The 27666-nt window shown below is 55.4% G+C and overlaps 10 protein-coding genes across 10 annotated transcripts; 7 read left to right on the forward strand and 3 right to left on the reverse strand.

Moving 5' to 3' along the window:
• Window positions 1-2614: 2614 nt before the first annotated feature.
• E0L32_002184 (uncharacterized protein) lies at window positions 2615-4129 on the reverse strand (the record flags this gene model as incomplete). Its single annotated transcript, XM_031136346.1, has 1 exon — window positions 2615-4129. The coding sequence occupies one exon, from the start codon at window positions 4127-4129 to the stop codon at window positions 2615-2617; it is 1515 nt and encodes a 504-aa protein (XP_030988399.1).
• Window positions 4130-5956: 1827 nt separating this feature from the next.
• Window positions 5957-8015, forward strand: E0L32_002185 (uncharacterized protein; the record flags this gene model as incomplete). The annotated part of the gene is made up of 6 exons (XM_031136347.1): window positions 5957-6100; window positions 6163-6200; window positions 6483-6961; window positions 7024-7266; window positions 7335-7414; window positions 7467-8015. The coding sequence occupies 6 exons, from the start codon at window positions 5957-5959 to the stop codon at window positions 8013-8015; spliced, it is 1533 nt and encodes a 510-aa protein (XP_030988400.1).
• A 632-nt stretch (window positions 8016-8647) lies between these two features.
• E0L32_002186 (uncharacterized protein) lies at window positions 8648-9982 on the forward strand (the record flags this gene model as incomplete). The annotated part of the gene is made up of 2 exons (XM_031136348.1): window positions 8648-9859; window positions 9938-9982. The coding sequence occupies 2 exons, from the start codon at window positions 8648-8650 to the stop codon at window positions 9980-9982; spliced, it is 1257 nt and encodes a 418-aa protein (XP_030988401.1).
• A 981-nt stretch (window positions 9983-10963) lies between these two features.
• E0L32_002187 (uncharacterized protein) lies at window positions 10964-15193 on the forward strand (the record flags this gene model as incomplete). The annotated part of the gene is made up of 1 exon (XM_031136349.1): window positions 10964-15193. One exon carries the CDS (start codon window positions 10964-10966, stop codon window positions 15191-15193), a length of 4230 nt encoding a protein of 1409 aa, XP_030988402.1.
• A 994-nt stretch (window positions 15194-16187) lies between these two features.
• Window positions 16188-16724, forward strand: E0L32_002188 (uncharacterized protein; the record flags this gene model as incomplete). Its single annotated transcript, XM_031136350.1, has 1 exon — window positions 16188-16724. One exon carries the CDS (start codon window positions 16188-16190, stop codon window positions 16722-16724), a length of 537 nt encoding a protein of 178 aa, XP_030988403.1.
• A 527-nt stretch (window positions 16725-17251) lies between these two features.
• Window positions 17252-18085, reverse strand: E0L32_002189 (uncharacterized protein; the record flags this gene model as incomplete). The annotated part of the gene is made up of 3 exons (XM_031136351.1): window positions 17252-17331; window positions 17496-17743; window positions 18003-18085. The coding sequence occupies 3 exons, from the start codon at window positions 18083-18085 to the stop codon at window positions 17252-17254; spliced, it is 411 nt and encodes a 136-aa protein (XP_030988404.1).
• A 543-nt stretch (window positions 18086-18628) lies between these two features.
• E0L32_002190 (uncharacterized protein) lies at window positions 18629-19714 on the reverse strand (the record flags this gene model as incomplete). Its single annotated transcript, XM_031136352.1, has 1 exon — window positions 18629-19714. One exon carries the CDS (start codon window positions 19712-19714, stop codon window positions 18629-18631), a length of 1086 nt encoding a protein of 361 aa, XP_030988405.1.
• Window positions 19715-20971: 1257 nt separating this feature from the next.
• On the forward strand, window positions 20972-21482 carry E0L32_002191 (uncharacterized protein; the record flags this gene model as incomplete). Its single annotated transcript, XM_031136355.1, has 2 exons — window positions 20972-21218; window positions 21439-21482. The coding sequence occupies 2 exons, from the start codon at window positions 20972-20974 to the stop codon at window positions 21480-21482; spliced, it is 291 nt and encodes a 96-aa protein (XP_030988406.1).
• Window positions 21483-22854: 1372 nt separating this feature from the next.
• Window positions 22855-24518, forward strand: E0L32_002192 (uncharacterized protein; the record flags this gene model as incomplete). Its single annotated transcript, XM_031136356.1, has 2 exons — window positions 22855-23920; window positions 24088-24518. The coding sequence occupies 2 exons, from the start codon at window positions 22855-22857 to the stop codon at window positions 24516-24518; spliced, it is 1497 nt and encodes a 498-aa protein (XP_030988407.1).
• Window positions 24519-25619: 1101 nt separating this feature from the next.
• Window positions 25620-27062, forward strand: E0L32_002193 (uncharacterized protein; the record flags this gene model as incomplete). Its single annotated transcript, XM_031136357.1, has 2 exons — window positions 25620-26894; window positions 26955-27062. 2 exons carry the CDS (start codon window positions 25620-25622, stop codon window positions 27060-27062), a joined length of 1383 nt encoding a protein of 460 aa, XP_030988408.1.
• Between the last annotated feature and the right edge of the window lie 604 nt (window positions 27063-27666).

The raw sequence follows: 27666 nt of genomic DNA on the forward strand, positions 1-27666 counted from the left end.
CCGAGCTTTTGAATGGTGTAACTTTTATAGAGAGATGTGCTTTGGTTGCTGAGAAATATGCACTAGTCTGGCGCTAGCAGGGGTGCAAGAATAGCTGTCGGGGGGTGCAAGAATAGTCATTCTCCTTCATAACAGGGCACATCCTGACTTTGGGGAAATGAGCCCAGAACGGGATCCCAAGCCACTCAGCCTCAGCGATGCTTAAGCTGATGCTGCCTTGCTGGGGCTGGATACGGGCGTGAGAACATAGGATTCCCTCTTGGAGCTTGAGAGAGATGCTTGGCGATGCTCGTTCTTCCATCTCGTCTGCTCCGTTGCATTGACACCGACGAGTTAGACGAGTCTCGAGATGAAATGACAAAACTCACGCTCTGCTCTTTGTCTTTGCGTGTGGCGGCGTGCCTCCGAACTAGGACTCGGTCCTTGTAACTACAAGTACAGAGAGTGCATGCATGCAGGGGGTGACTCCCCTCTCTCCACAGCCAGCCAATCCATTGTCACACGATTGCCGCACCCTTGCCACCTCTGCCGATCGGGCGACCGTTCCAGTAGTTGTCCTCACAGCCAAGCTGGTCTCGGTGGTGTGCCTGAACGCTTGATGGTGCTCTCTTTTTGCAAGTCGCATTGAAACGTACAGCATCCAGTTCGGGAGGACCATGGGTGGTCGCCAGACTAGGCCATGATGTTTCCGGATCAGATCGCCCCTGAAGGATCCAAGCCCGGACTCAGCCTGGATGCTAGTGCTGTGCTCTGTACCGTAAATAACTATCTCCAGACATACCTGCGTAGGTACAAAACACGCTCGCCCCTCGCCAAAAGGCAACCTGAGACAGCCCCCTGAGCTCACGCCCCAAAGCGACCCCAAAGCGGAATGTGTCTGTGTGTGTGTGTGTGTGTGCTTGGTGTGTTTGCAGCGACAAAAGTGAGGATCGCAGTCGGATGCTTTTCTGTGGGGTTTTCTTGTCCTCGCCCATGAGCTCGTTCGTTACACCTGGTCGCAATGCCAGCACTGATCCCGGTTCACATAGTTCTGAGCCTGGACCTTGCTGCCCATCAAACAGCCAGCGGCCCTGGGACTCTTCTCCAGGATTGCCCGGTCGGCAGACTCCATGTTTCTTTTCTTGTCTTTTCTTGTCTCTTGTCTACCCAACTAGGTATTTTGCCCCTTCCAGCCTCTCCGTACTCCCCTGTCTTGCCCCAGGTTTCGCAGTTGCTCATTTACCAGCGTTGCGGAAAGGCAGCGGCACTGAGAAGGCTGAAGGGATCGATATGATCAAGAACGAGGCCCTTTGACTAGATCGAACTCACCTACGGATGAGACAGAACCAGTCGCCGACCGCCTTTGGGCCGCACTACCGCAACTTTCTACATTCCTCCGCCCCAGCTTGTGCTTTGATTAGGGCGGGAAGAAGCGCGACCAGAACGCGTTTCTCTACTCAAAGAACCCTTCTTGGCCCCCACATCACACGCGATGAGAGCAATTTGAGAACGTGTGGGTGTGTGTGTGTGTAGGTACCTCGTTGTGCCTCGCCTCATCTCCTCCGGCATGCATGCCCTGATGATCAGCTCTGTGCGTGTCTGCCCAAGCATGTGGCTGGTCTCACTCACGAAGCCTTCTTCATTCCCCAATTGCATCTTCCCCATACCTAGGCTCCCATTCCCGCCCAGTCCAGTTCAACTTTCCCATTTGCTGCCTGCTGGAATGCTCATTCTGCGACCAGACGCGGGGATGGCCGCCGTTTTGTCTCTCCATTGGCCGCTACCGGAACGGAATTGGGTGAGACACGCACATCTCCCTCGACGGGGCTCGAAATCACACCCGACCCCTGCCGTAGGTTGAGCGGCGGATTGCTAGCCAGCTTCGTATGGAGTAGGCCCGGGCGTGTGTCCCCAGAGCTCCTTGAACTTTTGCCATCGAATCTCCCCGGCTCGGCCTGCCAGCGGCCCAAGCCCCTGTTGCCGCCGGGGTCATCGCGTGCTCGCGCTTAAAAGAAGGTTATCAACAAACCATCTGGAGAAGAATCATTGCACCAGGGTTCAAGCTGAAGACCCGGTCTGAAGCGTTCGCGGCCAGCACACCCACGTAAAAGCCACATTGGTCGTCTCCGCACGAGGCCGCGCCGCCGTGACCGCCTGCATCTGCAGCAGGAGATATCCCTCCAAGCCCAGTGAACTCGTGCACACCACCTCCCACTTGCAGGCGACCCTGAGGCGCTTAGCGCGCCCAACCAGGAGGCGCCGTCATATCTGGGGGTCAGCACGACAACGACGTGGCTCCAGTCGCCTGGGTCGCCCGGGTCTGTCGTGCTTCATTGGCCGTGAGCGGTTGATCAGCCCTCATGCACGACGCACATCTGACAGTAAAAATAATCTTCAAAAGTGCAGGTTTTCTGTGACCAGGCCCCGAAGAATTGGTGGGCGGTGGCATGTTCTCGTCCAGTCCCTGCCTCGCAGGTGTGATTTCATCATACTTTGGGCGCCGCCGTGCATGGTGCTGACATTCCTTAAGAAAATGTGAAACATTCGCGAACCTTTTATCATTTCTTTTCCTCGTCTTCAATGCCAGCCCTTGATTCGATATCCATCTCTCTACCGACTTCACGTTTGACATCAATCACAGCTTGAACCCGCCAGTGCGGTCCTTCCACAAGCCCTCCGGGTCCACCCCATCCCTGACCCTTCTCGCCAGTTGTGCCATCTCTGGTCTCAGCCTCCCAAAATAGTCCTGCCTGTAATACCCGTCGTTCATGAAAAGAGGCAGGTACCTCTCGGTCAAGATGCCTGCCTGCGTGCCACGTTCGACCAGCTCTCGGACCCCCTGGTAGGTTCTCTGCATCGCGGAGTCAATGGTATTTCTGTCCACCGGGAGAGTGTATGCATAGTTGTTCTCCAGGACGATGCGGTCCGTGTCATCGTCGAGGTCGTATAGATCGCCACCTTTAGCTCTTGCAATTTGCGTCATCGCCCTCGGGATAGGCTGGAAGGCGATGCTGGAGATCAAGCCCGTGACGCCCAGAACACCGCTCGTGACGTTCTGCCAGTTGTCCAGCACCTCCTCCAGCAGCCGTAGGCCGGCGTCTTCATCGCCCCTCGGCAGGGGGATTGTCTCCGTGCCAATCGTGAAGGCGTTGCCCTTGACGTTGGCAAAGTTGTTGGCCGTGAGTAGAGACGCCATGCTCTGTGTCTTGCAAGTGCTGAGCAGCGGGCCGACAGCCGTAAACTTGTCAAAGACACCTGCCGGCGGCTCGCGGCCGTTGTAGTACACGAACAGGATCCAGATCTGCACCGTGCCGATGGCGGTCGTCTCCCGCGTCAGGATGATCCCCGCCTTGGGGTCGGGGTAGTCGGTAGTGAAGTCCCGTACCGCGGCCAGCAGCTTTGTCGCCGTCGCCGGCGTGGCGTCAAAAGTGTACGTGCCGCCCCAGATTTTCTCCTCCTGCGGGTAAACCTGGAGTAGGAACGAGGTCACGATGCCGAGGGCATTGCCGCCGCCCTTAAGCGAGAGGAAGAGGTCCGGGTGTGAGTCTGCTGTCACGGTGACGGCCGAGGCGTTGGCGAGCACAAGCTCGTACTCGAGCACCGAGTTGGCAGCCCAGCCGTGCTCGGTGCTCATGAAGCTCAGGCCGCCGCCCAGCAAGAACCCGCCCACTCCGACGTCGCCGATCCGCCCGCCCACGGCGGAGAGGCCGGTCCCGTCGAGCGCCTTGGCAACGTCGTCCCACCGGTTACCCGGACCAACGCGTGCTGTCCGTGACTTCGGGTCCAGGAGAATCTTTCTATTAAGATTCTTCGTAGATATAAGGGGACCCCCGTCAACGGAAGCGAAGTTATTATTAGGGTTGTGACCACCAGACTTGATGGCAAAGGGTTCTTTGTGGGCACGTAGGGCAGAGACAACAGTGATGACTTCTTCGGTTGTTTGCGGGAGTATGATGCAAGAAGGCTTGAGAAGAGAGCAGGATGTCGACCAGTAAGTGGACTGCTCGGTTGCATATGACAACGATAGAGGGTAGCTCATATCAATGGTGGTGAGGTTGGCCAGGGTAGAGCAGACATCAGAGATAACTGCATGTATGAGAAATGCCCATATTAGACATATAAAGAAGACTGTCCTTCTGTGATGTGCCATTATCAATATTGATTGTGATATAATTTATCTGGGGGGGAAACTGACGAAACGAAACGAAGATCTGTCTACTCTAGGACATATGGCAATCAATCTCGTGTCCTACAGCAGACTCTGTGGCATTCTTATATCGAAAAAGCCCTCCATCCCAGAACATTCTCCTCTGAGCCCACCTGCCTGTGTATACACAATCCGGCTTTACCATCACACGGATGCAGACATGGCCTTGGAACAATGAACGAACTCGCTCATTTCTGGTTCATGACGTATCCCTTGCAGGCATTAGATTCAAAATGGTCGTCTGGAAATGCACCAGCAATGTAGGATCCCTTTTAGGGATGCTCTGGCTCTCTTGTTCTGTCCCGTAAATGTCAAAGGGCTAGACTGGTTCTCGTCTCTGGGGCCGGTATCTTGCATATAGGCAATCCACTGAGACTACCTCGCTTCAGCCCGCCTGGGGATCGAGCCACGGCATTCCGATCTATATATAGGTGCTGCTTCCGCAAGAAAGGTCCTTCAGAACTTGCTTCGTAATAATTATCATCAACAGTCTGTTGTAGATGCAAGTAAAACAGGCTATGCTTTTCCAATTATGCTCGTACATGCAAGATTTAGTTCATCCGAATATTGGAGGCTACAGCGATGATACTCTGAACGCAGCGTAGTACCAGTTCCACGGAGCGAATCATACTCAATCTATTGGGGTTCAGGTTGCATTGGCACCCGGGTGCCCGGCTATGGGGAAGGGCAAGACACACCCGGCTAAGATGAGATATTTGAACTTCGCATCTTTTTTGGTCTTTAGTGAGCTGTCCAGTATTTTGACCAATATTACAGTTCCCATCTGAGTTCCCCTTCCATTTACCATAGACCACCACACCTTGGCGAGGTTCGATGTAGAGACCCGAATTTTCCCATGGTCTGTCAATTATTGGCAAAAAGGTCCCAGGGAAAATCAGCGATACTGGGACGACATCACTGCGTGTTCTCTTACTTTCATTAGAGCCAGACCTATGCATCCGTCAAGACGGCTTATACGCACCTTATATGCAGTTTTACATCTCACTAATGAGCTTTTGAGAAACCTCTTGTAATTAGAGTTGGCATGATGGAAACGTCTTTGACTGACGCTCACAAAGATGACGTGAAGGACATGCACCCGCTTAACCTTTCGAGATTGTCGGGGCAGATGCAGAACGATCGCGCTCGATCACAAATGATTACGAGTGCCTAGTTAGGACACGCGACCCGGGCATGCCATTTCGAGCTTAACTCCACTGCCCAACGAGGAGAAGCGGGGATCGAAGGCTTATCTCGAGTGCAACGCAAGGACTTCTGATTGCTTGCAAGTTGGCGAACTGAACTAGCTTGCGGGACAGGATGCAACCCGTACCCCAGTTTGAGCCGAGGTTTTGAAAATCGCCAGAATGATTTTTCCCCAGTGCTTTTTGCTCGTAGATCCAGCTTTGTTATTGGGTATCTGGCTCTTCCTTCTCCAACATTATTTTCAATCTTGACGCTTTCGGCATTAGTCCCTTATGGCGCGAGCCGGGGGGATGTTTCTGGGTGAAGCTCCGTCGTCTTATCTTGCGATCTCGATGGGATGATCGCTCATTGGCCAAACCAATGCGTATCTGTCCAGGGTTGCAGGTAGCGATGGTACGATGCGGTCTGTTCATAAACCGGCAAGCTGCAGGTGACGCCCGCCACATGCTGCGAACACCTTCCCCTCCTTTTTTGTAACCATTCAATGTATTTTCATGCAACAGCGGGACACCGGCCGATCGATTTAAGCGTCATACAATCAATCACCAAGGTGTACTCTCCAACATGTCGGATATCCCTGCCGAACGGGGACAGCCGAGGACTGTCGATGAGCAGGATGAGAACCGCCTGGCTCAGTTTGGCTACAAGCAAGAGCTCCGTCGCGACTGGGGATTGGCGCATAACTTTGGCGTTTCATTCTCCATCATCGTGAGTCTCGCCGCTCTATCCTCAGACACGTTGAACGAGTGGCTAACCCAAACTACCCTCAGAGCGTCATCACTGGTCTCACCACTCTCTTCTCCTATGGGTATGTTCTAAGTTATGAATTATATTACAACTTGCAGTCGCTAATAGATCTATTTCCGGCGCAGGCTGAACACAGGAGGACCGGCCGGTAAGTCGCTATGCTGTGAATAATCGCACTGAAGACATGTTGACCTCTTGATAGTAATGTCCATCGGCTGGATCGTTGTTTCGTTCTTTACTCTACTCGTCGCCATAGCCATGGCGGAGGTAGTCTCGGCAATTCCGACCTCGCAAGTTCCTCCGCGACTTCCAGGGAGCGTACTGAACACTAACACAATCTCAGGGGAGGCCCGTACTTCTGGGCGGCCTTGCTGGCCCCGGCGCGTTGGTCTCCATTCGCGGCTTGGGTGACTGGCTGGTTCAATCTGCTGGGTCAAGTTGCCGTCACCACGGGTATCTCGTTTGGTTGCGCCGGGCTGATTGCGACGATCGCCACAGTCAAGAACCCCGACTATGTGCCGACGCCGGCTAAGACTATTGGTATCTATGCAGCCGTACTTGTGTCTCACGGCCTCATCAACACCTTTGGAGTCCATGTCCTGCGGTACTTGAACAACTCGTCCATCATCCTGCACTCGGCGGGCATTACTGCGCTGTGTGTCGCGATTCTGGCCAAGGCGCCCACACACCAGCCGGCAAAGTTTGTGTTTGGGACCTTCCACGATGGTACTGGCGCAGACGGAAGTGATGGCTGGAGCATTCGTGCAAGCCCTGCCTACGTTGTCATGTGCGGCGCCCTGATGTCTCAATATACTTTGACTGGTATGCACAGTCTCCAGAGCGAATCTATTTGGGGAGTTGGAGGCCTGACACGTGGGTGATAGGATTCGACGCATCTGCCCATCTTAGCGAAGAGACCAAGAAGGCGAGTTGGAGCGCGCCGATTGGCGTGGTCTCGAGCGTCGGCTTCAGTGCGCTCTTCGGCTTCTTCGTCCTGATGGCCATGCTGTTTTCGATACAGAACTTTGAGGGGACGCTCAACTCGACCTATCAACAGCCCGTGTTGCAGATTCTCGTTGATGTCTTTGGAGAAGATGGCGCATTGGCGTTGTTTACGTTGATCATTGGTGAGTAAATATTCATCAGTATGAGCCAAAACTTGTTAGAACACTCTACCTGACACAACCGACTACAGTCTGTACTTGGCATTGCGGACTCTTCTCGCTCACCTCGAATAGCCGCATGATGTTTGCTTTCGCTCGTGACGGTGGTATTGTAAGTTGAACTGTGATCCGGGGTCCTTCTACAGGTTCTGATGTCTGTATAGCACCCTTTCTTCCACAAGGTCGATGCGAGATTTCGGTCTCCCATCCGGGCCGTCTGGCTCGGTGCAACTCTCTCATTCATTCTAGCTCTGCCGTCTCTCGGATCCTCGGTTGCATTTGCGGCGGCTACGTCTATTGCGACCATTGGCCTCTACATCTCGTACGGCCTACCTATTCTCATCGGAATGATCTGGCACAAGTCGTTTGTCAACATGAAGGGGCCTTTCAACTTGCGCATGCTCTCTCGCCCCATCGCCGCGGCTGCTTGTACGTGGATTGCTCTCATTGTCGTCGTCTTCTGCCTGCCAGCGCAGAACCCGGTGACCGACCAGACACTCAACTACACGGTAGTGGCGGTGGGCATTATTGCTGTTGGGTCCGTCGGCACCTGGGTGGTCTGGGCGCACAAGTGGTTCACTGGGCCGGCAGCCGAAGTCATGGAAGCAATGAGGGCGGGCATTGATGCGAGCGAACCTGGGGCTTTGGAACGCAAGGAGGACGAAGCACGGACAGCCGGCCGGGAGAAGACTGTACTGAGCGACAGCCAGTGATTGAGATCTGGCCACAGGGGGGCAGCTGGTCTAGTGACGGATAAGAGATGCAGTTGACAGGGCGAAGGAATGGCAAGGCCAGTTGGACTGGAGTGGAAGAAGCTGCTCGATTACGCACATTTATTTCGGAGAATTTAGAAGCAAGCATCTGTTCTGGACACAGAAGAGGTAGAAGTGATGGGCGGAGTTGATTCAAGGTTGGCTCGAGATTCTGTCGGGTCTGTCCGGGCGGGGCGGAAGACGCACTCCCCACTTTTCGGATCCGGGGTTGCACACCACAGAGAAGCTTGAAGAACACTGAACTGAAAACCCGGAGCGATGACTAATGCTTGGCATGGCCATGATCAAGCATTAATCATGCCCGCACGACATCGAGGACTTTTGGCTCCAGTGTCACCCCCAATTCATGTGTCTCCTCCCGATGTCGCTTTAAAGTTTCCTCTTGACGATACATGCTGCTGCTGAAACCACTGTTCTGTGGCTCAATTGATTTACCACTGCTTTCCAAGTCGGCGCTGTTTTACCCCTCTATCTAGACCCTGCATTCGCATTGCCGAATCCCCCGCCCGCTCTCTCCTCGGCCTCGCTGGCCAACGTCGACAACAGACCCGATGCCCGATCTATCGTCAAATATGGAGGGCAAGGGGGGCCAGAATTGGCAGCAGGGCAACCAATTGCCCTCGTTCTACTCCCCGCGTACCCGTCCGGCCGAAGGCGACGCCACCAACAGCGATGTAGAAGCCTACGACATCTCTGCCCCGCAACCCGGCACCGAGTCCGAGTCGCAGTCACAACCACAAGCCTCGGCCAGCAGCCGATCAGATCGCGACGACAGTCGCGCAACTTCTACGCAGACATCGACCCCTGCCTCCCTCCCCGTACAACCGCCACCTCCGTCCCTCCTCTCTCCCGCCTTCACCCCTCCAGTGACTCCCGGCACCGCAACTCCGACATCATCAGGCCCTTTCTCCTCCCACTCACGAGACGAACCGCGCAGCGTCCCCGTGGACAGCAGCGATCCTGCCGGCGGCTGCGGCACTAAGAAGCCTCAGCTGCTCGAGCGGTTACCCAACGTTGAGTGCATCGTGCGGGCGCGCATCCCCACCGTCGACGGTTCGGAAATGTTCCTGCACCTCTACCAGAACGACGTGGACAACAAGGAGCACCTGGCGATCGTGTTTGGTGGAAACATCAGGAGCAAGAGCTTGGACGCGCCGCGGGAAGGGGAGACGGAGATGGACCGCATGATTCGTGGCGCTTACACGGGCACGCTGTACCCAGGTCGGACCTCGAGCCGGGCTGTCTCGGACGGCGCGGCGGCAGGCTCCCAGCAGATTGATGGCAGCAGCCAGCCACAAGCATCTACAGCAGACAATGGGCCGCCCCTAGTACGCATCCACAGCGAGTGCTACACCGGCGAGACTGTGCGGTCGTCCCGATGCGACTGCGGCGAGCAGCTCGATGAGGCGGCGCGGCTCATGGCGCTCCCGAGCAACAAGGCGGGTGGCATCATCATCTACCTGCGGCAAGAAGGTCGTGGCATCGGGCTCGGCGAGAAGCTCAAGGCATACAACCTCCAAGATCTCGGGTCCGACACGGTCGAGGCGAATCTGTTGCTGCGACACCCCGCCGATGCGCGGAGCTACGGCCTCGCCACGGCCATGCTGTTGGATCTGGACCAGCGGGAGGTCAGGCTGCTGACCAACAACCCGGACAAGATCCGTGCTGTGGAGGGGCCCAACCGGGAGATCGTCGTCACGGAGCGGGTGGCTATGGTGCCGCTGTCGTGGAGGGGTCGTGGGGGTTTCCGCAGCCGGGAGGTGGAGGGTTACCTCAAGACAAAGGTAAGAGATCTCACGTTTCACCGAACCCCTGACTTGACCTCTGACTTGACCTATGACTGACTATTGATAATCCTGCAGATCGAAAAGATGGGACACATGCTCGACATGGGTTCACTGTCATGACGGACGCAAGGGAAGCCAGTATATTTCGCATATATGTCATACTAGAGGAGCATATGGGATCCGTGACCAATCGGACAGTCGAGGGGTGGCATTAGCCTTGGTTTCTTACTTGCACAATAGAAGTGAACTGTCACGTTCATACGGATGAATCAAACCGGAGAGCACACCTGGTAGCTTTGAAGACATCTGGACTAAGCCTATTTCTTTTGCGTTTAGGGCTTCATTGCTACCTGTCTACGAAGTGTTGTTTGTATGTCATCCACCGTATGCAATTCCACCATTGGACAGGCCACGGGAAGGCCGAGTGTGATGCCTGTGTATGTCGAGCCTTTCTCAAGCGGGGAGGGACTGAAATTCACCGTCTCGCTTCACTTACAGGGCATAGGTAGGTAGTTAAGGCTCGCGGGGCTGCAAACCCCAAGGTCGTCGGATATGGCGGCGTGGGACTCGGCAAGATCAATCGAGGAATTGACGCAAGGTTTGTTGAATGGAGATCCTTTGTCTCCAGAAATTGCCTCAGACTCAATGACGCTCCCGGACGAACGCGGCGCTGTTGGAACCCTGTGAATACTGGGACAAAGAGAAAGGACGTTGTAAGGGGCAGGAGGCACTTGTACCTTCAACCTTACTGAAGGACTGGTGAAATGGAGGCGGATGCTTTCGTGCTGGCTTAGGCCAATCTTTCAGTGGACCTGTGCTCCGAGAGCACGCCTAAAAAAACGCTTATCGCACCTTCTGGGCTGCTTATCGGTGCCTACCAGCTCTCCAACTTTTTTTCTGCCTAGCGACACGCTCCTCCTCCAGTCTCGTCATTTCCACGATCCTGTCGGCGTTACCTCGCCCTTGACTTCTCGCTCAACGCCTGCAAAAGCCTCTATTCTTCCGCCCCGCTCCTCGTCTCCAGATCGCCAGTCTCGAATACCCATGGAGCAGTGATCACGGTCATTACACGCACAATACCGGCTTCAGGGGCTGCATGCCATGTCGGACAGTAGCCTGCGCCTCCGCCTCGCGGTGCGCCGCCACGGCCTTCCAGAGGTCAAGATCGTCTTCATTCTACCGCTTGAAGGCGACCCCACCGTCAGCAAGCTCCTTGAGCTCGTCAATGACACCGTACCTCTCGAAAGCGCCGACTGGGGTCTGGAGGACTATGCCGTCGAGCTTCCCGGCGGCTTTGAGTGCCTGCACTTCCAGCCCGTGCGCACTGTGATCGAGAAAGATGAGGAGGTCGTCATTCGCCCGCTTCTCACCGACGATATCAAGCGAAGGCGTGTTAGCGGCCGGCTTCAGATAACGAGCGACGGCAAGCACCTCATCGACGGCGTGCCCTTCGGACGACCATTGTTGAAGAGGGCGAGAAGGCGCCCGCCTGTTCGAATTGAGCCTCGCAAGAGAGCGAGATTGACATATGGCGACGATGAAGAAGAGGACGACCAGGACGAGGGAGAAGAGCCTCTCCTTCTGACGCAGTATGGAGAGTTCGCTGATTCAGATGATCCGTCTGTTGTACGATTCACATCTACATTTGACGATGCGGATGCCTTGGACCCTGAAGAAGGGGATGGTGATTTTGACGGCGAAGCTGACGACGACGATTCAGAGTATGGTAGTAGTGATGAGGAGGATCATGAAGACCTTGCCTCCGGAATTGAGGAGGATGAACTCCAGGCTCTGCAGGACGATCTGGCTGGCGATGGCGATGCGATGGATACCGAGGACTCACGAGAGAAGGCAAGCAAAACAAGCGAATCACATCTCAAGGCATATGTCGATTTGTCGACTCTGGACAAGATCACCGCATTGAAGGAAGCGTTTCCATCGTGCGCCACCAGTCAATGCGAGCGCATGCTCCAAAAACATCGAAACAACGAAGTCAAGGCTTACAGAGATCTTGCCAGATCACATGACGCCGAAATCGATTTGGAAGACATGCTACTGTACATGAAATCTTTGCGAGAGGAATCGCAGGTCCGGTTTGATGACCAAGATGATGTGGATGAAGACAATGAGGACAATGAAGCTGAGGATCATGACGAGGATTATCGGGAAGGCCGAGCGGATGATGACCGAGATGTTGACGAAGAGGACGATGAAGAGGACGATGAGGATGACGCCGACTCGCTCGTCCGTCATTTCGACCGGCACGGCCTTCCGCCAGGATCGATCGCCAACGGCACTGCTCTTGATTTTATGGCTGCAGTTAGGAATGGGCCTGCTGGTCAACCGCTGGTGTCTAGGGTCAAGAGGCTAGACTTGGACGATGATCCGGCGAATGAATCGACCGTGCACAAGGCTTCTGGACAACCTGCAACTACTGAGAGTGACAAGCGCTCGGATTCCACCAGCGACTCAAGCTCTGATTCGGGGTCAGACAGCAGTGATGACAACTCTGAGGAGGCGCACAGCAGTGGCGGTGAGAGCAGTGACAGCGATGCGGACAGCGATGAGGACTTCGGCACTTCCAGCAGCGGCAGCAGCTCGTCCGGTGATGAGAGGTCAGACAGCGCCGACAACAAAAGCTTGTCTGGGAGCTCAGATAGCAGTTCTGATTCTAGCTCTGACGATAGCTCTGATGATTCCAGTTCCGATTCGGCCCCTGAGGAGACTTCTTCCAAGAAGGCTCCGACACAGCCAAGCCCTGAGAAGTCAAACACCGAATCACGAAGCACAAGCCATACTCAATCCGCCAGCGTCGCTCAAGATCAAGGGCTAGAAGACAATTCCAACAAGCATACGGAGATGGCGCCGGGTCAGGGGACGCTCCGGACGAAGCTGCGAAATGCTAGGAGACGAGCAGCCCAGCGAGTGAAAAAGCTTGGGCTGGATGGTGTACCCCAGGGGAACGCACCTGTAAACGTGTCAAAGGACGTTGACGATGCAGACTTTCAGGCCCGCAAAGCTGCTCTTCTGGCCAGCCTAGGTGAGGCCGGGAAAGAGCCAATACAGGCTGAGCAAGTAGCAGATGCTCCCAAAGCAGACGAACCTCCCGCGCCGTCCGCAGACGCCCCCAGCAACACGCCCAAAGTCGCCGAAGAAGGCATGTCGATAGATAAAGCAGATGATGCCGACACGCCCCGACGCCGCATGCGCCTTGACGTGGGCGCTGGACGTAGGATGCTCTTTGGTGCTCTCGGCTTACGGAATCCCAAGTCCAAGGCCGACGAGGACAAACTACGCTCTGATCTGATGAAGGATGTCCGTCCACATGCGTCAACGAAATCTCAGGAACCAGCAGCAGCAGCCGAGGTCGTCGAGGACAATGATGATCCTGAGGCTTGGCGCAGCAAGATCAACTACAGCGCGGTCGAGTGTTGCCAGGAGGGTATTGAACTTAGCGAGCCGCCGTTCCCGTTCGTTCAGCGATGGGATCCGCAGCAGCAATACTCATGGCAGGGAAAACGGGGCAAAGGGAAGCGGCAGCAGAGGAATCAGTCACACTTTTACGAGGATGACGACTCGAGGGGACCCAAAAAGCAGAAAACCTCTGGCTATGCTGACTACGAAGCAAGCTCGGAGTTTGCTGGCTTTGATGATTCGATACAGTTGGATGCCGATGTCACCCTGAACTACGATGACGAGGAGCCCACCAAGGAAGATCAGCATAACACAGCAGGGGATCTACCCTGTCTTCCTGCCGATGTCTCTTCGCTTCCCGGCCTCGAGCAGGGCGCCGCCAAGCCTGACATGATCATCACATGGAAACAACTTCTTCTCTCCAAAGCGACAAACTGGGAACCGAAGGTAGTCGACCTGACTGCCCTGATTCTCCAAATCCAGGATGATGGCGCGCAGCTTCACGTCCGTCTTGCGATGCGCGATCGCGAGCAGAAGACGTACAACGAGGAGACTGGAGAACGTGTGTACGATCGACATGAAGCTCTCGATGCAGATGACGAGGATCAAGAGGACGACGGACTTCGTGAACTTCCGTTTGCCGAACTCGTGGAGCCTCGCATCCTTCGGCAGGCGCCTGCCGATACGACCGCGGAGAAGGTGGTCCCGCATTCGGAGGTCATCGAGGAGACTCAGCAATGCAACGATACAGACGTGAATGGTTTGCAAAGCCTTCATAGCGACGCTGTCAATTTCAGCCATGCGATCGAGGTGTGGGAGCAGGACAAAAACAAGGTCTCGGCGACGAGCGCTCCGTCTGCAGAAGGTTTCATCCCAGAGACATATCACGACGAAGTTTCAAAATCTAACTCGACACAGCCTGCCCAGCAGACCTCTGACGCCTTCCTGTCTCAAGACCACGACCATCTCAACCCTGACACGGGTGACTCCCCAAACCTGTCTGGTGCCCGCGACGAGGATCCTGACCTGGACAGCCCTTCGCAGCAATTGGAAGAGACATCCCAGGCCTGGGTGTCGGAGCGTGCTTCCCACGAACCCCTTCTCGACGAGACTGCCAACACTGATGAGACGACGAATGTGCTATCTGGCAAAGATACAGAGAATGACAAGAGGAACAATGGTCTCCCAAACGGTAGCCTTGACACTCCGGTTGCTTCGGCAGACAGCCTCAACAGCGGCAGGCAACCTGATCCCGACTTGCCACTTGATGCAGAGCCCGAGTCTCTGCAATCCGCTGGCCCTATGCTCAGCATCTCGGGCAGCAAGACGCCTCTACCTGGACAGCAGGAGGATGGCAGCCGGACCCCTACCCTCGATGCGAAGAATGCACAATCCGGCCTGCGTTCCGGCGTTTCCTCTCCTGGTTCGCTACCATCGCTTTCGGAAGTCTGGCTGTCGGCTTCGCAGTCTCGCAGCACTCAGGATTCAGCCAGGAACGATGAGGACAAGGGTCACAAAGATGTCTCGCCAGCCGAGATCAAGAAGTCTGCAACGCCGCCGCCAATGCTGCCCCAGACAAGAGGACAGAAGGTCGCAGCAAGTTCCCAAGTCAACGAGATCCCGGCGGGATCGCAAGTTATTTCGCTTTTGTCCTCGAGCCCTGAGCCGGAGCCGGAGCCTGAATTTACAGAGGACTATGCCGACGATAGTGTTGACGAGACGTACTCAGTGACCAAGCCATCTGCCGTTAAGGCAGCGAAACAAGGCCCTAAGAGGCAGAGGATGAAGCGGGTCAGCTTGACGCCGAGCAGTCAGGGCGGCAGGGCTGGATCTAAGAGGCCCATTTCCTCGTCGCAGGGCCAGATGTCTGCTCTGAGTGTCCTCAGCGCTAGGAGGAAGATGTCTGCAAGGTTTTGAGTGTGGTCAGGGGTGGCGTAGGGACTGTTTGGGCACGCTACAAAGGACTACGGGGACACGTTGGGGACAGGGATAAAGCGGTGATTTTCAACATCCATAGGTACTGCCACGAATGTGGCTTAATACAGCATGGCGGTAGCGATCTGCTTGGTACTAGATACCCATTACCACTAATCAAAAGAGCTTAAAGCTCGTGTCTAACGCGTCTGAAGAAGCTTCCTTGCTGCCTGTGAAGCCGTGACGACATTCAGCTTGCAGATCAAATCGAGCAAGAGGCATTGGTCATGGGGGCCTCAGTGAAGAAACAGGCAAACGGACCCTGCATGAAACACCCGGCCAATCAAGCTGGGGGGGGGCATCACCACCACGTCTAACACATGCGACAACCCCACCATCCACCACCGTAGGCTCACGCAGCCAGCCAAGACGACGTGGCTACCAGTCACAGGCGGTGGGTGAAGAGAATCGCGGGTGATAAGGCGCATTGCGGAGCGCGTGGAGGCGTTGATTCGCAGACCATGTGTGCTCGACGAATGCGCCAAGATGTGCCCTTCTGCGCCTCTGAGCAAACCGGGCAGCTCTCCCTTCCATCCAGCAGACGGAAATTGCAGAGGGAGACGGGATGTCTGTTCGGTGGGTGTGCACAATGACGCTGGCTGAGTCGGATCATGAGCAAAGAGGTTTGGTTTGATCAGACTTGTGACTGTACTTTATTTTCCATATGAATAGGTCCATCGCCAGCAATCGCAGGGAGTAGTTGTCCAGCAAACGGCTTCCCTTTCCTTTCCTTTCCTTTCGTTTCTTTTTGCAAGCCTCCTGCCTGAACCTGGTGTTTGCAGCGCTGGGCATCAAGCCTCGCCGGACTTCTACCGTGCTATATAAAATCCACGATGTCATGGGCATGAGCTTACTTTCTGCCTCTTCTTCTCTCTTTCAGGATTACCAATACAATATTCATCTGCATTTTCACCGAAAAAGGAAGAATAAGCCAACGATGCAGGCCATCGCCGCCCCTCGATTCCTCCTCCTCGCCGTGATCCTCCTCACCTGGTCGATCACGGCCAACGCCGCGGCCGCAGCTGGCCTCGCCCCGCGCATCCCAGAGCCGCTGACCATGGTCGCCGCCGACGGAAAGCTCTTCACAGACCCCGCCGCCGACAGCGGCGCCGCAAAGCCAACCACGCTGCAGCCGCCGTCCGCACCATTCGAGGCGGCGGCAGCAAGCCGCGAGACCGAGGCTCCTCCCCCATCGGGCCCGGCCGACCCCACCGCCGCAGGACCCCCACCAGCGGACCCGGCCATCACACCGGCGCCGGCCACGGTGGACATGCTGGACCAGGCGGGCAACAACTTCATCCAGACGACCTACTACACCTGCGTCACCGTGGGCAGCTACTCCCACTGCGGATGGCACGAGCCCATCCTGGACGCGTCGAGCGGTGCCGATGCCGGCCAGGTGTGCGTTTGGCACAAGGCCGCGCTAGCGGTAATCGCCACGGTGGTGATTATTGCCTTCGACATCATGCGGTAGATCCGCAGAATTGGGCAGCGATGGGAATTTGGGTTGTCGCGTGGCTCCGGAGGCAGGCATAAGATTGGAAATTTGCATGGTCTGGGCGTTTGGTCGGTTTCGAGAAGAGTGCGCAGTGACACTGCCATGGTTGAAAGGGAGCGTGGATTGTTTCTGCAATTTCTTTCGTCAGTGTAGCAGTCAGTTATGATACCCAAGGAAAATGGCGCTGCTGTCTTGCCGGCTGTTTTGGCAACACCCAGACAAGTGATTTCAAAGTCCCAGCCCGCATCGTCACACACATCACGTCCACGGAGCCCAGCATCTTGACTTGCACACAGTTCATATTTGTATGCTATGCTGAAATAACCATCGAAGCCAAATCCATCACGCCTCCATGATTGTTTCCGGTGTTGCTGCGTCGTCCAGCTCGATCATCACATGCCATTTTTGAAATAATGCACAGAGCAAGAGACCACAGCCATGCCAAAACCCCAACTCGACCAGAGGAAGACGAACCGAAAAGGAAGTGATCGAACGCCAGCCGTTTATTTCTCCTTCTTCGCCTTGGCACCCTTGGTCTTCGCCGTACCCCGGAGAGTCTTCTGTCGGTTCTTGCGCTGCTTGCCTGTTGACACACCAAAGTCAGTACAAGGTTCTCTCCACAGGATGGGCACAACATCTTCTTGGTTCCAACAGCCCGATGCATCGTGGGTGTGAGCCAGCGAAGCAGTGAACCTGCCAGCTTCCAATCCAACGCCGTCCGTAGGGAAAATTCGAGGTGTGACGTACGCTGTTGTCTGCTCGCCTTCTCGATCTTGGTGGCCATGCCGACACGGACCAGCCTGTAGTGGGGCTCGAACTTCTTCATAGCCTCGGGGGAGTCGTAGACGAGGGCAAAGCCAGTGGTCTTGCCGCCACCGAACTGGGTGCGCAGACCAAAGACGGAGACTTGGTCCTTGGTGGCCTTGTACATGCCGGACAGCTTCTCGCGGAGCTCCTCCTTGGAGATGTTGGCACGGCCGGGGTGCAGGATGTCACTGTTTTTCCAACGCTGGTCAGCAAGCCGGTCCAGAAAGCCATCGATATCTCATCCGATCCCGATCAAATGCGTGCTGCCCAAGAGCCTGCCCACGACGCTGCCAATCTCATTGATCCTGCCCGTTTCCGGGCCTTCCTGGCTCTTGCTTTTGGTCTCTCGGGGGTGGAATGAGGCAGCGCCGAGAGCAGACCCTTTTCTTCGAGCTCCATTCGCAATGACGACGACGACAAAGTGAGGGGGAGGAGCGGTGTACTCACACGACCATCTGCTTGCGACCCAGGAGAGGGTTGCGGATGAACTTGCGAGTTCGCAGGGTAACGGGAGTGTCGGCGTCCGCCATCTTGTCGATGTTTTGCTGTCGAGATCTGTCGAAAGGTTGGACGTGGAGACGAGACAGATGGGATGTGCGAGATCGTTCAGTACGATTTTTCGCCTTGGTGTTTTTTGCCTAGGGCGGCCGCCAAATTGGGTGGAGGGTAGAAAATTCCGGACCCGCTTTTCGCTTGATCCGGGCCAAAACCCTAATGTTTACCAGCGATTGGTGGTGGTGCACGTGATGACCGACTGCACCGGCCAAGGACTCGAAATTCTAGTGGGAGCGAGCAACAGTGGAGATCACTCGCGCCAGCTGGTGGCGGGTGGAGGCAAGCGTGCGACAAGGGATGACCTCCACACCAGCACTCACAACCGTCTGAGGAATCGCATCCCCAGCAGAGCTTCTTCTCAGTGTCGTCTCCCAAAGCTCAAAGTCACTTGCATTATTTTGTAGTCTGACCTGCTCCCGCTATGCTTCCTTGCCATTTCTTCATTGGAAATCGCTCAATTCTCGATCGCATGGTATCTGATTGGTCTCGCTACCTACAGGAAAGAATCACTCAACTCACTACCCCTGACGCCTCAGTCTGCATATGTGAATCGGCACGCTATCACTGTAGAACGGTCCCCTCTGCTCCTTCCGCGGCGTGATCGGAAAGTCGACAGTCTCGACGGCGAATCCAGCCTTGGCCGTCACCCCTTTGAACGTCTCAAAGGTCTCCCTGTTCCTCTCCGTCGCCGAGATGATGATGTCGACGCGCGGGTGGAGACTGACCAGCTCTTCCAATGTAGCCACCAGCGAGGGTATCACGCTGCCATCGTATGTAATGTCCGCACCCAGGACCACATCTACTGGCCTCCCGCCATTCCATTCGGCCTCCTCAGTCCCTAGGAGCGCGTGTCCCCAGAGCAGCTCTGTCGCCATCACCGCTTCTGACCCCTGAAGGCCATTGAGATAGAAGCTCTCGGGTAGATTGTTGACCACATCCTCTGATCCGTCTGATGCCAAGACATGCTGGGCACCTAGGTATTTGGCGCATAAGATCGAAAGGTATCCTGTTCCGGCTCCAAGCTCGAGCACGCGTTTTGATTTGACGATGTCTGGCCGCGAGCAGAGATATTGCCCTAGGTGGAGAGCCGCCTCCCACGTCCGCAGACCGGTGGTCCCGCCGGCGGATATCAGAAAGCGAGACTCCAAGATGGTAATTTCAGGCTGCGCGTGGTTGTCGGGCATCTCGAGACCTGACAGGTAGTAAGACACGTAGCTCTTCTGTTGGGCTGCCACCGCCTCTGAAGGCAGCGGCTGAGCAAGCAAAATCGTCATCCTCTCCATGAGTCCGTCATGTATGCCCTGCAAGACGGCCAGGTTAGCGTGGAAATCGGTTTTTTGGAAAGGCGAGTCACTCACATGCTGCTCCCAGTCGTCGATGCTTGACTCTATCCTTGCCACCAGCTCCTTGAGAACGCGAAGTTGATAGCGCACAGGCGGCGGATGCGATAAGGCTGTGCCTGAGAACAATCGGCTGTAGAGATCATCTTGCGTTTCTTCCTTGCGTAATAGTTCTTCACCCGGATAGTCCAAGTCCTTCTCAAGCTGGAGATATTGATGGCAAAAGAGATCAACTTGTGGATCTGGTCCGGCGGGTTGTGTCATTCTGCTGGTGCCGGCATGGTCCGGCCGTTCTATTCAATCGAGATTCTTGTCGCGGCAACGGCCTTCCGCTACAGTCTTGATCCACCCAGTTCTGATGCCAAGGTGGTGGTGATGTTTGTTGTGACATCCAAGCGGAGGAGCATATTTTCAGTGAGTCCATTTGCCCGTTCTAAGTCATGTGATACGTCTCAACCTAATGCTGTGACATGCTCATCGATCATCAACGAAATACTAGCACATTTTGAAACTTATACATAGAAAAATATCTTTGATATGATGTGATAATTCCTTGTCTTCAAATCATCAGTCTCGCACGAATCGTTAGTGTGCGAGCCTTCAGCGCCCGACAGTTATGATTGGTGCACGATACTGAAGTACAGTCCAAGTGGGAAATGCGCGATAGTGCAGTCCGTGCCGCAAAAGGAAAGTTTCAAGGATTGTAGGCCAATTGAATCAATTCTTGAACAGCAGTGGGTGAGACGGCGACAAGAAGCTTCAGATCATGACTTTCTCGACTTGTAAAAGCCAAGATCAGGAGCCACCACCAAGAGTGTTTGTTGAGATACAAATAAAACCCAATTTGATTAACTAGGGGGCGTGTGCTAGTTTGGCCATTGCCATTGTGCAATGATGTTGGCGGGTATAGCAATGGTCACTGTTTTAGGCACGAGGCTCTTCATCGTCTAGTGGCAATCCGCAGCTGGCATCCGGCTAGAATGCTTGTCCATCGCGGCATGGAAGTTGAAAGGCCTCCCGTCTAGGACGGGACATGAACAGGACAAGTGTGATTCCTACTCTGATCATCGTATGAATACCGTCGACAGGGCCCTTATTCAAGTGACCAACCGAACGCGACCCCAGTAACCATTGGGTGTTGAAACGGTAACGTACACTCATCTGTCAACGGGATGAGGGTTGAAGTGACTTTAGCCTCGCTCCTCTGGCAGGATTGACAACATAATTGAGATCGCCTCACCCATTGGTGAGATAAAGCAGCCATCTGTCTGTCTGTTCTTTCTGGCTGGGTCTGAAAGAGAAGGATTTGGCAATCATCAAGACAGCTGGCCTCTTAAAACGGATCTGGTGCTTTCAAGCTTCAGACTTGAATCAAAACCTTTTGGCTAATTCGGCCTCAAGATCGCCATCGTCACGATCTGCTCACCTTGCAGCCTATCGCATTTGAAGATCCATCCACCTTGAACACTACCAAGGAAGACGGCTATGCAATTGACGGAGGCGAACCGCAATTCTATCACCATGTCGTCTCACGGAGAGATTGTGACCATTGACATCCGAACTTTCAATGACCCATCTGGAGACCTCGCGGCATTCCTGCGTCGATCGCCTGAACACTGGCTGGCCGTGAGCTCCATGTTCCCTAGCTCTCCAAAGCCTGAGTTGGCCTGCTTCCCGGGAATTATTCCCAACCAGGCCGTCATGGTGGAGGATCTGCGGGAACTCTACGAGAACTCGTTGAGCGAGCTCCCCGATGGAGCGGTTATAAGTGAGATTTTCATCAGGCCTTCTCGCGACTACTCGCTTCCGGGACCCCGGATTGATGTTGTCTTCGGCTGCCGGCTTGTTTAGAACGGGCCCATGCTTTGCTAGGCCGGGAGCCAACCTGAAATGACATGGGAATGGATGTTGTACATTGGTTCGTAACTGAGCGGGTAAGCCTTCTTTTCAGATGTGTCCTGACAAAGCTCTGACCTAATACGGTGTAGAAATCAAGAGTACTATGGGAACGCGTCGAAGCCACGAGGGATAAGGCGGAGGAACTTTTGCTTCCATATTTGCACCATATTCTGAATTTTGTTTCGAAAATGGCAATGGTGGTAGATGGACTCTATGCTCCTCGCAAGCGGCAGTCATCGAACTGAGACAGGATGCTGGATTGAGATGTAGCCACGGTTTTGAGGGCAAATGGTCTTTCACAGTAGTACTAATTTGCCCATTCGAGGCTCATTCATGTACGAACTGAAGCTTGATAAGATCGTTTTATCGTCCGGCCTAGAATTCTGTGCCATCTATTTCGTGAGCTAAGACGTGAGTGCTAAGTTGCGTGGCGAGACATAAGGCGAACGCATGTCGACTAGCCAAAGTTTAAAGAGTTCTTTGACTTTTAAAGTGTTTCACATGGCACCAGGTGGATAGATCCCTCTCTACTATAGCCATCGTGGCCATCGTCGTCCATCAACACACCGCCACCAACATGGCGTCAGGAAAGAAGGGCCGTTTTGCGCGAGGCGCCGTTTCGTGCCCATGAGATCCTGTTGACACTTCTTCAAGTTTCTTGGCGCGGCAGCGTGCCCCGCGTTTCCCAACCCTCCCTCCAGCGCTGTCAACTTCCATTCAAGCGAGCATGTAGCATACTCTTCACATTGCTATTCGTCTCATGTCGGCCAAGAACCTGGTGTGTGCATCGGGCCTTGAACTGGGAAGATCGGCATTGCGTGGAGCTCAAGCCTACAGTTCCTGGAGGTATCTAGGTCCCCGAGTTCCGGTATCAAGAGCACACACAATTGAAGCTACCTACCTACCTACTTACGTACCGTCCTCTACAAATCGGATATTGCGCTCAAACCCCGTGTACTTGTAGAAGGAAGCGAAGAACAGAAACACACATAAAAAAAAACAGGGGGGGTTCCAGTTGTCAGCTGAACGAACCCTTGTCCTGGTCACTTTTGCAGGTCGAATGCGGAACTAAACTCCGCGACATTTTCGACTAAAAAAACATGCTCTATGCTCGCATCGGCTAGGCTCAAACTCGCAAGATCCACCACCCCCTTTCCCTCACGCGATATGGGCACTCCCGCTCGCCCACCCTCGAGGGTCTTTTATCTACGACCACGCCAATCTGTTGCGCAAAAGGTCTGGCTGCCGGGATCCTCCTTCGCGCTGCCACGATACAAGTACTCGTAGATAGACAGGATGCAAGGGTTTGCGCAAATGCCGCCTGCCACCTGCGTGTCTTACACCATCGCCGCCGGGTGCCCACTAATACAGGCCATCATGCCGTGAGACCGGGCACTTGCACAGAGTTTTGTACGCACAACAGCGACGCACACCGATCTTTACTTTGTACAGACCGCAAAAAGTGAGAGAGAGAGAGAGAGAAAGAGAAAGAGCGAGGGGAAAATATGCTGAAAGGACTCGCCCTGATCGGAACGGGAATCTGGCTCCTGTTCGTGGTGTCCAAGGCCTACGCGGGTCGGCAGAGGCTTCAGAACAGCGGTTTCACCAGGAGATACCCGCACGTCGACACGCTCTTCGGCATCGATCTGCTGCTGCAGGTATGGAGGGATTTTCACAGGGGCCAGCTCGCCGAGGGCATGAGGCGGCGGCACGAACGGTACGGCGAGACGTTCATCACGACCGAGCTGGGATCCCCCTGCGTCTACACGATCGACCCGGAGAACATCCGGACCATCACTACGAGCCAGTTTGAGGATTTTGGCAAATCATCATGGGTCGGCGAGGCGTCCAAGCATGTCGGCGCCGGCATCCTCCTCAACCAGGGCGAGGCGTGGAAGCAGTCCAAGACGCTGCTCAAGCCCATCTTTGCTCACTCGACCTTTGGAGATCCGGTCCTCGTGGAGCCTCACTTCCAGCAGCTGGCGGCGACCATCCGGTCGCACGGGGGCAGGCAGGTGGACTTCCAGGATCTGGCGGCCGGCTTCATGCTCGACACCGTGAGCGACTTCCTGTTCGGAAGCTCGACGGGCTGTCTTGACGCAGGGGTCGACTCGTCGGAAGCAGAGCATTTCCTCGCCTGCATCAAGGCGTTTGAGCCGCCGTCCGGCATGTTCATGGCCGTCGGCGCGCTGGCCTGGATCGAGCTGCTCCCCTCGTATCGGCGGCTGATCCGCGTGGTAAACGGGATGAAGAGCTTCTTCGCCAACCGGCTCGATGCCATCATCTCGTCGGACGGGACCGGCTGCGTCCAATCATCGTCCGGCACCTCGTGCTTCCGCATGATGAAGACCATCGGCGTGCCTGTGGCACAGATCCAGGCCGAGCTGAAAAACATCTACTTTGCCAGCTTCGACACCTCCACGGCGCTGCTCTCCAACGTCGTCGAGATTCTGGCATCGAGACCTGCCATCCAGCAGCGCCTCCGCGACGAAATTGCGCACCTTGGCGACCAAGCCCCCGGGAGGAACGACCTGGCTAAAGTGCGATACCTGCGCTATGTCATTCTCGAAGGTACGTGAACGAACCCCTCACACAGGCCCTTGTCCGGCACCGTCGGGTTCCCAGTCCCAGCACTCTGGGCGCAAACAATTAAACGAGATTACCCTTCCATTTGTCGTTTTCCCCACTCGCACCGTAACCCTGCTGACATGTGCGCCGAATCAATCTAACTTGTACAGCTCTCCGCCTCTACTCCCCAGTCACCTCGCACTCCAGACGCGCCCTGGTCGACACAACCCTTCCGCGCGGCGGCGGAAGCGACGGTCTCGGCCCGGTCACCATCGCAAAGGGAACGACGATCATCTGGAGCACGTACGCACTGAACCGGTCCCCCAAGCACTACGGGACGGACTGGGCCGAGTTTCGACCCGAAAGATGGGAAGAGCTGGAGGGCAGATGCAGCCACTTCTTCATGCCCTTTGGGTCCGGCCCGCGCATCTGCATGGGCCAGCAAATGGCGCAGGCCCAGCTCGCGTATGTCATTGTGCGGCTGCTGCAGAACTTCTCGGCTATCGAGAGCAGCGACAGCCGGCCATTCCGGGAGGCCGCGGCCGTCTCCTTCTACAACGGCAACGGCACCCTGGTCTCGCTGCGGAGCCAATGGCGGTAGGAACCTAGGGACTTGTCGATCTTACACGTGAATATGACGAGACTGGACTGGCTGGCTACTGGTAGCTGGAATAGGAAAGTGTATGCTGCTCGATGCAAGCGCGGAACTTGGCTAATTACGGAATACATTCCGGGGTGTGTCCCCTAATGATCGCGACGACTGGACTGCAGGCCCTGATGAACCTAGCGTGCTTGTACCTGTCCTTGCTTTAGATTTCTCTAGTCCATTTCGAACCCACCATTCTGATGCTCGACTTGTACGTCCGCTTTTTCCTTTCCGGTGGCATCTTTCTCCAGCTCGCAGCTCCATATGCACCTCCCCGGCTCAAACGCAGCAGATACTACTCCGTACCGTTCTTAGCGCGTCAGCGCTAGGAGACGGGCAGGATGACAGGCCTCGAGGGCCGGATCGGACCTGTCAAGTTAAAAGAACCGCCCGCGGAGATTATCGACCACCAGAGCAAGCGCAGGTGGATCCGGGCTGGTTGCACCGTAGCAGTGGTGGTGTGTGGTAGCTCCCCTAGCTTCATGCAGAAATGCAGAAGTGCAGAAGTGCAGAAACCACGAACCGTGACCTTGGATCAATAAGCACCACATGCACATCCTCTTCTTATGTGAGGTAGGTGCCGTCAGACGATCTTAAGCTGGCACCGGCCCCGGCGGAGGTTCTGGATCAACGCAACGCAAATCCTTCACGATCGGCTTCAATGTCCCCCCGCAGCTCCGTGGTTCAATGTCTCAGCACAGATCCTTGTATCCATAGCTCGGTTTGGAATTCCCCGCCTGTGCAAACTGAGCATTACGCAGCGCTCTCTCCGGCGAAACGGTAGTTACATCGGCAGTCCCGGCGTCCTGATCAACCGTGGTGAATCGGGCGGGAAGGAGCCTTACTCGCTCAGGGTGTCCGTGTGTCCGTGTGTCCGTCTTGGGTGAATCACGATCGTGCTACCATGCAGATCATGCCCGGCAGGCGACACTAGCTGACCTGTCAATCTTGCCGTGCTACCACATTCCGTTCCTCTGACACAAAACCGCCCCCAACCAACGCCCGCAGGACGTAGCCAGCCGACGTCACAGCGCCGCCGCCACCACCACCACCACCATGTCAAAGGTACCGGCAAGGAATGACGGTCCGGAACCGAGCGGCTCCGGACTCTACTCGCAGCTACAAAGCGTATCTCGCAGGACCCTGGGATATGTCCAAGACATCGCCCGGTCCCTCGTGCTGGCGACGCTCTCCAGTTGCGAGTCAGGCACTCTGCACATACATGAACCGTCCAGGAGCGAGAAGACGACGACTGTGGGCAGTATAGGACAAAACGACTCTCTCGCTTCCCTCACCATCCACGATGACTTCTTCTGGGTCCGCATCCTGCTGTCCGGCGACATCGGCTTCGCGCAGAGCTACATGCTGCACGAGATCAGCTCGCCGGACCTCACTGCCCTCTTTGCCTTCTTCATCCGCAACGGCAGCTCCATGAGCTCGGCGACCACGTACGGCACGGCCTGGGTCGTGGACCGCGCCATACGCAGCGTCGCCGGCGCGACCAACAACATCGCCACGGCCAAGCTCAACGCCAACTCGCACTACTCCCTGAGCAACGACATGTTCGCCGCCTTCCTGAGCCCGGACATGACGTACTCGGCGCCGCTGTGGCTGCCCGCCTCGGACCCCGGAGCGGCGCGGGACACGCTCGAGGAGGCCCAGATGCGGAAGCTGCAGTACGCCATCGACCAGACGCACATTAAGGCCGCGGACCACGTGCTCGAGGTCGGCACGGGCTGGGGCAGCTTCTCCATCCTCGCCGCCAGGACCACGGGGTGCAGGGTGACGACCATCACGCCGAGCAGGGAGCAGAAGAAGCTGGCCGAGGAGCACATCGCCGAGGCGGGGCTGTCGGACCGGATCGAGGTGCTGCTCGCCGACTACCGCGAGCTCAGGCCGGAGAGGCCCTTCGACAAGATCGTCAGCATCGAGATGATCGAGCACGTGGGCCACCGCTACCTGGACACGTATTTTGCGTGCATGGACCGGTACCTGAAGCGGGACGGCGGCATCGCCTACTTCCAGTGCATCACCATCCCCGAGGCGCGGTATGCCGAGTACCTCAAGGGCCAGGACTTTATCAAGAAGTACATCTTCCCCGGAGGGCACCTGCCAACCAATAGCGGGCTGGTCGGGAGCATCGACCGCGCGTCCCGGGGCAAGCTCGTCGTCGACGAGATCAAGAGCTTTGGCGGGCACTACTCCAAGGCGCTGCGGTGCTGGAACGAAAAGTTCCAGGCGAATTTCGAGTCCGAGATCGCGCCTGGTCTGCGGAAGAGCTTCCCGGAGATGACCAGGGCGGACTTGGACATCTTCCGGCGGAAGTGGGAGGTGAGTTACCTTCGGTCCCACCCGAGTAATTACAGTTCAGATGCTAATTCATCTCGATAGTACTACTTCTGTTATTGCGAAGCTGGCTTCAGCAGCAAGATTCTGGGAGATGTTGGCATCACCGTTGCCCGTGAAGGCGCTGTTGAGTTGCTGGAGGGGCTCCCGTGACCTGAGTTTCGGTTGTCTGGCTGGTTGCATGAACGTTGCCCATGTGTGTTTGGTGTGTTATTAGCGAGCTTCCTAGGGAATCGGTGTTATTGGGGATTATAGCATTACAACAAGCAGTACTAAGTGTAATACTTAATAATCAGCATTGAGTTATTAAACAGGCTATCCACAGAAGCGAGTACCTTGCAAAGACGAGACTCGGGAATGGGACCTGATATTTATCTGAAGTATCAACGACAAGTGCTCACGCCAACTTGAGCAGAAAGAACCAAACTCGTGATGATACATAACCATTCTATTCCAGGAGTTCTGACGAAAATTCTTCAATGTAAGTTTCTGGAAGCGTCTAACAGTATAGACAGAATAACACCGGCAGGCTCGTTATACACTAAGAGATGAATGCTTCACGAGTTTACTGTGGGAGACTCGTTCTTCGAGCCCTATCTTCGACTATGACGGACGAGAAAAACCTCAACCGATCTATAACATAGTATCCATCGGTGTAGAGCTGTGCCGCTCAGATTATAATCCTAACCAACCATCATCCACGATTTCTAGATTAGTCAGGGACATCTGGGCTTTCACGCAACACCGTGGTTACAAC

The sequence above is a fragment of the Thyridium curvatum genome, assembly GCF_004353045.1.
Source record: "Thyridium curvatum strain D216 chromosome Unknown NODE_9_length_649264_cov_80.371750, whole genome shotgun sequence".
NCBI lineage: Eukaryota > Fungi > Ascomycota > Sordariomycetes > Thyridiales > Thyridiaceae > Thyridium > Thyridium curvatum.